The sequence below is a fragment of the Phalangium opilio genome, unplaced genomic scaffold (assembly GCF_054372755.1).
Source record: "Phalangium opilio isolate 3A_F unplaced genomic scaffold, DU_Popi_V2 ptg000011l_1, whole genome shotgun sequence".
In the NCBI taxonomy this organism is placed as follows: domain Eukaryota; kingdom Metazoa; phylum Arthropoda; class Arachnida; order Opiliones; family Phalangiidae; genus Phalangium; species Phalangium opilio.
The window spans coordinates 3,115,146-3,126,082 of record NW_028324147.1 but is presented as its reverse complement, the minus strand read 5'-3'; the positions used below and the strand labels follow the sequence as shown (position 1 = coordinate 3,126,082).

Below are 10,937 nucleotides of genomic sequence, written 5' to 3'. Positions count from 1 at the left end.
TAGTAGTTGTTGTAGTAGTAGTAGTAGTAGTATCTGTGTTTGTGTTTGTGTTTTTTTTTTAAGATTTGTTTACTGTTTATTTGTTTGTTTGTTTAAATATTAAATGGCATATATAACAGCACAGCGCGATCGATTTTCAATTTTTCTCTACATTATTAAATATTTACGATAATTTTATAGGAATTAAACTTAATTTAATTTAATTGTTTTGAGAGAGAGAAAAAAATAATTAAAAAAAGGGGCGTCCCTCATCAGCTGCATTTGTTATGTTTTATCATCATCATCATCATCATCATGTTTGTTTTTTTTCTTCTTTACTTTTTTTTATATAAATCAAAAGTTTTACCTCGAATCGTTTCAAAACGTCAGGGTGGAATCGTCCCACTCCAATTCGCGACCTTTGACCTTTTCTTGTTCCTCTTCGGAACTTTCCATTTCGTCGTGATAACTGCTTCCTTCATCGGAACTATCCGAATCTTCGTCCTCTTCGTTATGCTGCCTACTTTCTTGCTCTTGTTCAATTTGCTAAATAAAACGAAACAAATCGGAAAAGAACCGTGTCGGCAAAAACGTTAGAGCAAAAAAAGTATAAAAAAAAAAAGAATAAAGCCGATTGTTCGAATCAATTTTTGGTTTTTTCTCGGGAGTCGATGCTTTGGGTCTTTTGTTTTTGGTTTTTGTTAGTTTATAGAGTTTTTTATTTTTATTTTTGGTCATTTTTTTTTTTTGTTTTTTTGTTTGTTTTTTGGTTAGTTTGGATCATCTTAAATGATACGTACGTCCATGGGGTTTACGGTAATCGTGAGAGACGAATCATCCCACGCCATCTCTTGATCGTCATCTCGAGTCTCTTGGGCTCTGTGATGAGCGGCGCGTATACGAATCACGCCTAAAACTATCATAAATACGAGGAAACCGACACAAACTACTATGATAATAGTGACAGCGTGGCCTGAAAAACACGTTAAAATATTCATTTTACATTATTATTTTAACCGGACAAGGCTTATTAACAAAGTAGGCTTAGGTCATCCCAAGGTCATCCTTTGTCTAGTTTATAAGCTATGTTGGACATAGCTTGTCATGTCTAAGTAAGTCTAGCATTACGAAGTATGGGAAGTGTACGTCATACTTATCTCCTAAACATAACTTATAAACTTATGATTGACACGTTAAAATATTCATTTTCCATTATTATTTTCACCAACCAAGGCTTATTAACAAAGTAGGCTTAGGTCATCCTTTGTCTATTGACCATACGTTTGTCACTGGTTACAAACTGGAGCTTGTCATGTCTAAGTAGTTAGGTATAGGAAGTGTACGTCATACTTATCTCATAAACATAACTTATAAACTTATGATTGACACGTTAAAATATTCATTTTCCATTATTATTTTCACCTGCCAAGGCTTATTAACAAAGTAGGCTTAGGTCATCCTTTGTCTATTGACCATTCGTTTGTCACATGGTTACAAACTGGAGCTTGTCATGTGTAAGTAAGTCTAGCATTACGAAGTGTACGTCATACTTATCGCGTAAACATAACTTATAAACTTATGAATGACGTCGTTTGTAAACCCATGGTTTTAAGGCGAGATTAAGTTCTGATAAAATTAAAAGGGTGTACTTACTAGCTGAAGTTTTGGAAATGGCTTCAACGGAGGAAGCCATGCTATTGTCCATGTAATTATTGGCGGACTTTACTTTAGCGTCTTTAAATTCGACTTCGTGCCCGTCAACTTGGGCCAGGGCGACGTTTGACGCGACGGATTCGGGTGCCATCGCTGATACCGGAGGAAGGGCTGTCTCGGTCTGTTTCATTTTTGTGTCCTGACTGGGTTCCGCTCTCGGGTGGATAACCGTTAACTGTTTAAATAACTATATACTTATAGTCCCCCGCTAGCATTGATATAAAAGTTCAAAACAATTAAGAAGACTTTAAAATAAAAACTCACGGTTTGGATATATTCGTTGCTGACAAATCTTCCGTTCAACTCGGAACATACCAGCTTGAAGGCACGATTAAGATAGTAAGCTGGTTTACGGTTGAAATAAAGAATCTGTCGCAAAATCAATTCGTAGTTGTGTATCGTATCAGCACCTAAAGTTAGAAAGGAGAAAGAAACGACAACAAAACAACTTCAGTTGGTAACCGACTACTGACAACCCTTGCAAGACAGCTGCAAAATTTCAACTAAACCAAGATGATAAAAACGAAATAACTCTCCCACTTACCATAAATTAAAAGACCGTCTTTGCTCTCCTTTTGATGAATTCCAAGATTCATCATTAAATTTTTGGGCAATTTGAAGTATTCGTGGTCAGGGTTTAATGGAGGGTAGACTTGAACTGTGCAAGAATCAAGTTTGTGCTCTTTTCCATTTGGCGCTGTTCCTCCGCTGCTGGTACTGCTACTGGTCTCCATGTTGTTGCTGATATCTTGAAGATTGGTTTCGTCATTATCATCATCGTCGTCATCATCATCCTCCTCTTCGTCGCTGTCTTGACTGACAAGTACCGAGACGGAGGCAAAGAGATCAACTCCTTGTTTAAAAGCTTCGTATTCGCGAGCCAAGTTTGGCGTTCCGTTAATGGTGATGCTAGGTTGTTCAGGTTGTTCGACCATGACGTAAGCTTCTAAAGCCGGGACTTTGACTACTTTACCGTTCAAACAACTAATGGAAAGGGGTTAAGTAATTGTATGTAAGTATACATCGTAATCTGGATCTCATATGGCAAGAAAGTCCTTGGACTTACGAGACTGAGGTGGATATTTTCAAATTTCGTCTTCCGGGAGTGGGAAATTCTCGCGAGTTCATGTAAGCAACGTGTGAAACTAGTTCTTCCAAAAGAGATTTACTGTTTCCTTCGACAGTAACTTCGCTGGAGTCAGAATTAGTTAGCAATTCCTTTAAAAACGCCAGGAATTCAGTTTTAAAAACATATTCTGTACTGGGCGAATGTGGAGGGTCGTAGTTCAACCTACCATTCCGGGTTCTAAAAGTTCAGCTGGTGGAACTTCAAGACCTTCTTTACACCTGTGAAGACAAGCTAAGACTTCGGGACTCTCGGTTCTACCACGTAGGATGGACAGTCCAGCCAAAAAGCCTCGGAAATGGAAGGACATTTTGTTTTCTTTGCCTTGCCAACACGCGCCGACAACGAAAGTCGTGTTGATTCCTCGAGCAGCGTGTAATGGCCAATCGTCAATGATTTCGGGATTACTGGTTTGAATTTTGAAGGGTTGTCCGTCGATATAGAGAGTGGCTTCCGGGAAGCTGACACTGACAGCGTAATGATGCCATTGGTTGTCGCAAACTTCGGCTAATTTCCATCTCCATTCAGCCGGTCTGAATACACTCGGTCTTTCTTGATAAAATTCTCTCCTCAGGAGAAGAATCAATCGACAGTTACGCACAAAAACGGCGTAATGATGTCTGTTCATTTCTGAAAATTTTAATCAGGGACACCATTTTATGTCAAAGTTGCTACTAAAACTCTTATTTCTTTCATCATATCAATTTTTACTCCAAGAAGTTCATAAAATGAAGTAAAACACTCGGAAAAAATTTTCAATTCCATTTAAATCGCAATCTTTGTGTCTTATATACTTTCCCAACTATGAAAAGTTGTTCATAAACACGAGTTGATGTTGTTCAATAAGTAAGCACCCATGAATTTGTCAACCTTTCTACTTTAGGTAACAACCTTGTTAAAATAGACATAATGTAGGCAAGACCTATAATCCCACTTTAAGTATCAAAACCAACCACAATAGTTAAAATTATATTCCAACTAATCGCCTATTTTCCATTCATTTCCCCAAAAATGGCAAGATTAATTTTGTACCCAAGATTAAAACAAACCAAGAAAGATATACTATAATTAGGATTAGGTGTCGCTTTTGGTGTTGGGAAGGAAAGAGGAAGGGATATTAGAAATGGAACCCTCGCAATGATGTGTGTTGTTTACGCCTCCCTAAGCCTAACGATCGTTAGGGTTGCAACGTAAGAAATAGAGGTGCAGTCCGCAAAAAGAAAATAAGAAAAAAAAAACCAATAGGGGCAGACACCAAGTAATACGAGAGAAGAAGCAGAATCATAAGTCTAAGTCAGAATCGTCTGCAAGATTTCATTGGTTTAAGCCAAAATTTCTAATACTAGTAGTAGACTTAGAGGGAGCTTTCGTAATAGGCTTAAGAAAAGCGGGAAAAAATAAGACGCCTCGGTGAAATGTAGCGTAACATCTTAAATATGGCGAGCTAACCTCTCTCTCTCTCTCTCTTCTCCTCATCCTCTGGATCGTTTTGAGAGTAAAAAGGCCTAGGCATTTTTTCCTAGATTATGGGCAGCCTTGAATCTTTCAAAATGGCATCTTTTCGGTTGCCGAGGAAAAGGAACTTAAATATCTTTTAAAACTCTTTTTAAAAACTCCTTTTCCTTATCCTTAAGGAAACTCAACTCCTTTTTAAAAAGGGGGGATCAGTTAGAAGAGTATAATTTAGTCTATCTTGAAAAATTCCAATTAAAAAGAAACCGAGGGTTTTAACAAAATACTTTCTCAAAGGATTAATGTCACGTTGCTTTTTTGGGAAAACATATTTCGTTAAGCCTTTGTTTTTGAATTCTGAAATAGAGCGCGCTTTAAAAATGGATAGAGTCGTGTCACGTGACGTGATTAGGGTTCGTACAAGGCTTACTTTAAAACAAATTGATTTTCAATGTTTTCCCATTCTTTGGTATGAAATTTTAATTGATTATAAACGAAACTGTCCTACTTAAGTTTGTCTGTTTAATTTTAATTAAAATTTAAGCTTAAGGGGATATTATATATTTATTAGGATTTTGTTCCCATTTAAAATTTTAGGCCTTATACAAGACAAAGGCTTAACAGTTAACACAGACGTATTTAAATAATAAGCAAAAGAAAGAAACATCATTAACGAAGACAACGTTTCAGGCGCACGTGCTCTGGTAATGTCTTCTAAGGGCCACGTAGAACCCACCCGGAAGCATTGTAAGCAAACACAAACAGATTCATAAAACATAAACGGAAGTGAAAGAATAAAAAAAGAGTTAGGCCTCTTTTGGTGGGAACGATGCCATTCCTAAACTTAGTAATAACAACCATAGTGAAACAAGCCGCCACCGTTTCTAGGCAAAAGAGAAATAAATCTAACCCATCTTAGAAATACCTATAACGGTGGGGGGGGGGAAGGCCTAGACATAAGTAAATTACAGCGTTACTAAGTTCCTAACAATTCATGGTGGGGGTATTCATAGCTAGAAGACGGAAACCCTACCTAACCTAACCTGAAGCTAAACATAACCTAAGCCTAACTCTACCTAACCTAACCTGAACCTAAACATAACCTAAGTCTAACTCTACCTAACCTAACCCTAACTTAACCTAACCTGAAGCTAAACCTAATCTTAACTATCAGACCATTAACATTGCCGTCTTATCCCCCTATTCATGGGGATTGCCAATGATTCTAATTTCAGCATTGCATCACGATTGACACTGCTGCTAACGCGATAACTAATAAACTTAGGCGAGTATTTATTTACTTATGCGTTAGCTGTAGTTTGTGGTTAGAGGAAACTAGGATGAAAGAAGAAAAAGAAGCAGAGGTTGAAGAAGGGGCTCGTTTTCTTGTTTGTTAGTTCTAATACGTCAGGGCCTTGTATCATCCAAAAAAGGGCTCCGCGCTCCTAGAGAATTAATGATACTCGTAAAATACCTTCTCTGTCGAATTAGTTTGAACCAAACCATTCCTTTCTCCTAAGCCTATCCTATTATTACTGAAAGAAAAGAAAAAGAGAAAAAACCAACTGAAGAAGAAAAGAAATAAATAAATAACCGAAAAAGATTCCTGGAAACATCATGAATATTTTAATTGTCTGATCAAAGCTCTATTTTGATTCATGAGTATAATATTATTGCAGACAATATCAACAGATTTCTTGGATAAATTCAGACGAAGAATTCAGAAGAACTAAACTAGACGATAAGGACTTCTATGTATTCCACGAAACCGAATAATATTTAGGCTTACGTAGAAATTATTTTCTTATAAGAAATATTCTGAGGAAAGGCTTAGGTATAGAAAATAGAAATAATTTTCTTAGAAGAAAAATTCTGAGGAAAAGCATGTTTAGAAAATAGGAAATATTTATTTAGAAGAAAAATTCTGATGAAAGGTTATTACGTGCTCAGTTTAAATCTCAGACGATTAAATTTATTTTAATAATATTTTGTTTCTAATGTAATATAAAAAGCGATATAACTGTATTAGGGAGAAGCCAGCCCACAGGCTGAAACGGTACCATGTATTTCCCCATAGCCCCTGTAGAACTGTTTACCACGCAGCACACCGCTGTTCAAGGAAAAAACCGTTTCCAGGGGCGAGCGAATATTTTTCCGATATATTTAAAAAATATAAAACATTGCCTATAGAAAACTATAGGAAAAGGCTTAACAACATCTAAACCAAAATGAATGAATTTTCACTTCCTATTATTTCAATTTCCCTTTGAAATTACATCCCAAGGGCATTTAAAAGCTTCCACAACAATTTTGGCTTTAGGTATTTATACTAATTGATTTTAGGAGAATTTTTAGCTTCTTCCTTTCAAAGAAAGATATAAAAGAAAGAGAGGAGAGAAATAAAAATTAAACATCCATTAAACTAAAAAGCGGCGGAGTATGCAAAACGAGAGGATAATGGCGGTCTCCCCGAATGAATTCCCAAAAGCTAAGTTAGCCCTAAACTGCAACAGAAGCTAAGATAATAACCCGTAAAAGAGAGAAGAAGGCGGAGAGAAAACCTTCCAGAGGTTTAGACAAAAGATAAAAGGTTGGCGGGATACTACAATTAATCACCTATTTCCATTTCACCGTATCTAATTTAAGAAGAGTCGTCTCATCCCTTAACGAATTTGCAATGAAATTAAAGTTAATTTCGGAATAAATTTACGTAGTAACTTTTATCTCCAAGGGGGCATCAATCGTTTGTAACTAAAATTAAATAGACCATTTCATTTTATAGCGCGAGCTAGCGTCTTTCAGCCTTTCCCTTCTATTGTTTAAAACAATACAAAATGACACAAAGAAATACCGATAAAAGGGGCGTAACATCGAGTTTCTATTAGCTTCGTTCGTTCTCGTTTTCAGACAGCAAAAATAATAATACGAATTGCTTCGGTTTTAGGCTTAGCGATTTATTTCAGTTTCAAAAAGTAACTCAATTAGTTTAGCTCGAGGAGCAAAAGATGAAAAAAAAACTGCCTTTTGGTTGACCAATAGAGAAAGAGAGAGAGAGAGAGAGAGAGAGAGAGAGAGAGAGAGAGAGAGAGAGAGAGAGAGATAATAGAGATACGTCCTCAAATAACGCGTTATCCGATCGAGTATCGTTCCCGATTAGTCCTAATTCCAAACCGAATGACGTCACGAAGGATTGGAGAGCCGAGTTCCAGTAAAACGATACGAGGCTAGTGCTCTCTGATGGGACGCAGAAAACAGAAACCAACTTCAGTGTGTCCATTCCACGACGCTCTTAATTGGACATCTAACAAGCTACTTAAGAGTAACTATACCTACTGGATTCCTGGAATAAGCCTAATGTAATTATTAACGCTGTTCTAGCTAACTAGTACTAGAGAATATAGTCTAAGCCTTGGCCAAATTAGTGCATTAAATTTTGTTTTGAATTAGGCCTAACTAACAGTGATTGAAAAATATATACAGCCTCGCATTCTGTTACAGGATAAATAGTTGCAAGTTGAATTAGATAAAAAAAAGGATCAAAATTTAGTCTATTTCGATTTTACGTTGATGACCTTTCACCTTTGGAATGTATAGCGTCATCTTAGGCGTCTAAAGACACAAGAAACAAGTCAATTCTCTTTAAAGGATCAACATTTAAAATTCCCATTTCATTTCTGACCACACATAGAGAAAGCGGCTAAAGGTTAGAATTGAGAAGGTTAAAGGTCACGATGGAAGAACACTTAGTAACAAACTCGCGTAGACACGATTCCCTTTTCGTGTTTGGCGGGAAAAAACGAGAAAACGGGTTCCTCTCTACGAGAATAGCTACACACGTTCCGCGGAAAAGGAAGAAGGGTTTGTTTCTAGTTTTGCTTTTAGAAAGAAGGCGACAAGGCCTAAAGAACGAAAAGGGTTTCCCCTTTTAAAATGCGTGATGCCATTGCGTTTCTGTTGGCCAAGGAAGAGAGTACCAACCAAAAATACCGACCAAGGCTTAAAAAGATAAAGAAGACGTACACGGTGCTAGCTAGTAAGGCCTTGGCCCGGGGAAAACCTCGTTGCAATTGTTATAAGGGTTGGATCAAGTCATTCGTAAATAAGTTGAAAGAAAAAGAAGCAATTGCAAACAAGTACACGCGCCATTGGTGCGCGGAATAAGGCCCAAGATCAAAAGAATGACGTCAGAAAGAAGAAAAAAAGATCTTATTAAAAGTTTCATCAAGAGAGAACGAAGAAACCTAATTAAATACCGACAAATATTCTGACTGACTTATATTCAAATACCACTTCTATGGCTTGCCATCATTTGTTTTCACATAACATCATAAGTTTATAAGGTATGTTCCATAAGTAATGCTAGAGACTTACAGCTCGAGATAACTAGTTCGAGAACGACTAGCGAGAATTGAAGTCCTATCATTCGGTGGTTAATTTTGCATGCAGGACCAAGTTCCATCTAGTTCCTATTTAGTCTGCATTACTAAGCCCAAATTTGACAGCAGCGCCTCACCAGGCCTCCCTCGCTTTACCTAAAATCTATGACCTACCTCACTCACTTCAAAATTACAAGCTCCAGTTTCTAAGTTACGAGTTACAAACTTATGGGGAACATATCTTATGAACTTATGATAATATTAATAGCATATTTACTGCACTGGGGCGTTCTGGAACCGCTCTGAAAAAATTGGCATGTTCCATTTATACATCTAAATCATTCGGATTGTCCCTTACATTCCATTTCATTGAGCGCTCGACCCGAGATCCGCTCGGAGCAGGAATGTATTATACGTATAGGAGTTACCTTCAAAAGATTTAACCCTCGGTACTTGGCATTTAAAAGTCGTTATTAAAGTATGGCCCATGACAGATGCTCTTGAAGTCAGTCCAGGGCCTCTCCAGAGCATTAGGAGCCGATTAAGGGGAATTAACGATCAACTATATACTATGCTGGCAAAACTATAACCCTAGCCTAGCTTTTAAGTTCAAAGGATTACGCTTTAGACCAAGGCTTAACGTTCGTCTCTCTCTACACTCTAGTTGCGGTGAGATAGTTATTATTCATTTAGAAAGGGTAATGGAGAGGATGGGGTAATGGTATACTTTGCTCCTATTACGAGATTAAAACAAATTGGCAATATTTTCAAATACATTTATTATAGACGTTACTAAAAGTTTACGATGTTACCTTACCTATTTTATTACCAGGGGGAAAAATTATGGAGAGTAAATTGAACTTAATTATTGATTTTATCGGGAATACATAGAGTTTAGAGGAATAATTGTGTACAGCCATTTTTACTCAACGTATCAAGCCGGGCTTTGTGGGAGGAGCTAGACTAACGATTATGTATGACGAATTTTACCTAGCGAATAATCTATCTACCTCGCGTTGCTGGCAACCAATGAAACTACAGTTTTAGAAAGACGCCATCAGAATTATGAGGCGTGATGTTGTAGTTAGTTCTCAAGCCCCGCCCGGTGTAGAAATTAACATAGTGACACAATGATTCTTTTTAGCTGTATGCATTCCTGGATCGAATCCACGATAAGCCAATTAAATATAAGAGCAATATCTAAAAAGGTGTCACAGGGGTTTTAAAGTTTATCCCTAAATACCTTAGTTGGTCGAAAAACACGAAAATCGTTTTACTTAAAAACATCTACCAAGTTTTCCCAGGGTTCAAAATATTTTGATAAAGATACACACACCAGAAACATAACATACATTCCCGCTTACAGGATTTTTCCAAAATAAAATAGACATAAAAAAATATATATAGGAAAACATTAAGCCTTGGCTCAGAAACCTCCACCCAATGTATATTGTCAGTAACGTCAATACCAAACTGTAGGGTTAAAATAGGCTAAAAATAAGGGACAAGTCACGACGTAGGATGAGTACCAGACCGATAAAGAGAGAGAGACGCTACAACCTCCACATCCATCCGACCTATTTCTCCCTTCTTTCTAAAAGCGTGGATAGCCTCGTGCCCAAACACGTCTTCTTACTGCAGCGAAAGTACCTTTAATGTATCGGAGGAGTACGACGGTATGTTATTGCCAACCAAGTCTTAAGTACTTTGCGTTCTGCCGGACATTTTAGGATGTCTCAAACAATCTTTGAGAGAAAAAGTAGGGTTACAGGACTTAGAGTTAAGGCTAGACCTATTAGGGGGGAAATCAGAAAATAAAAATAAAACCAAAAATATCTAGGCCTACAGTGAGTAGATCATAAAAGTATGGATGTGATAGTCTGGTAAATATGTCGTAAATATTTTAGTTACATTAGAAACTTTTAGGGTTAAAAACTTGATAAAAATCAACGTTTCGCTTTGAAATCAGAAGTAAATCAAAGCGAAACAAAATAATCTAACCCTTTTCTAGCAACTACAATACCAGCACCTTCTGCGAGTCTGCCACAAGATTTTAGGCCTAATTTTGAAAATTTTTTCTTAAGACATCCGTTTAAAGATTTGGTGTATTTCCCAGGCATTTTCTTTACGCTAAGCCTAATCCCTTTATTTAAACTTGAGAGAGTCTGACATTCAAAGTCGGTGAGTGCAAAATTCTCCTTAATATACCGTACCGTAGCAGTCTAATGACCCTTGATCGATACAGAACAGAAACAGTTAAGCCTATTTTAAGGGCCAACCAAGACACGCGC

At 37.1% G+C, this 10,937-nt stretch overlaps 1 protein-coding gene across 1 annotated transcript in view; it reads right to left on the bottom strand.

Annotated features, from left to right (window-relative positions):
• The window catches only part of Cals (calsyntenin 1), a 118,789-nt gene continuing 107,852 nt past the window's right edge, over positions 1-10,937 (bottom strand). Inside the window, exons 8-14 of the mRNA XM_089858079.1 lie at positions 2,988-3,448; positions 2,759-2,910; positions 2,237-2,676; positions 1,957-2,102; positions 1,633-1,867; positions 780-952; positions 1-525 (exon numbers count right to left, since the gene is read on the bottom strand). Of these exons, the coding sequence (XP_089714205.1) occupies positions 358-525; positions 780-952; positions 1,633-1,867; positions 1,957-2,102; positions 2,237-2,676; positions 2,759-2,910; positions 2,988-3,448 (1,775 nt within the window). The 3' untranslated portion in view covers positions 1-357. The remainder of the gene's footprint in view (positions 526-779; positions 953-1,632; positions 1,868-1,956; positions 2,103-2,236; positions 2,677-2,758; positions 2,911-2,987; positions 3,449-10,937) is intronic.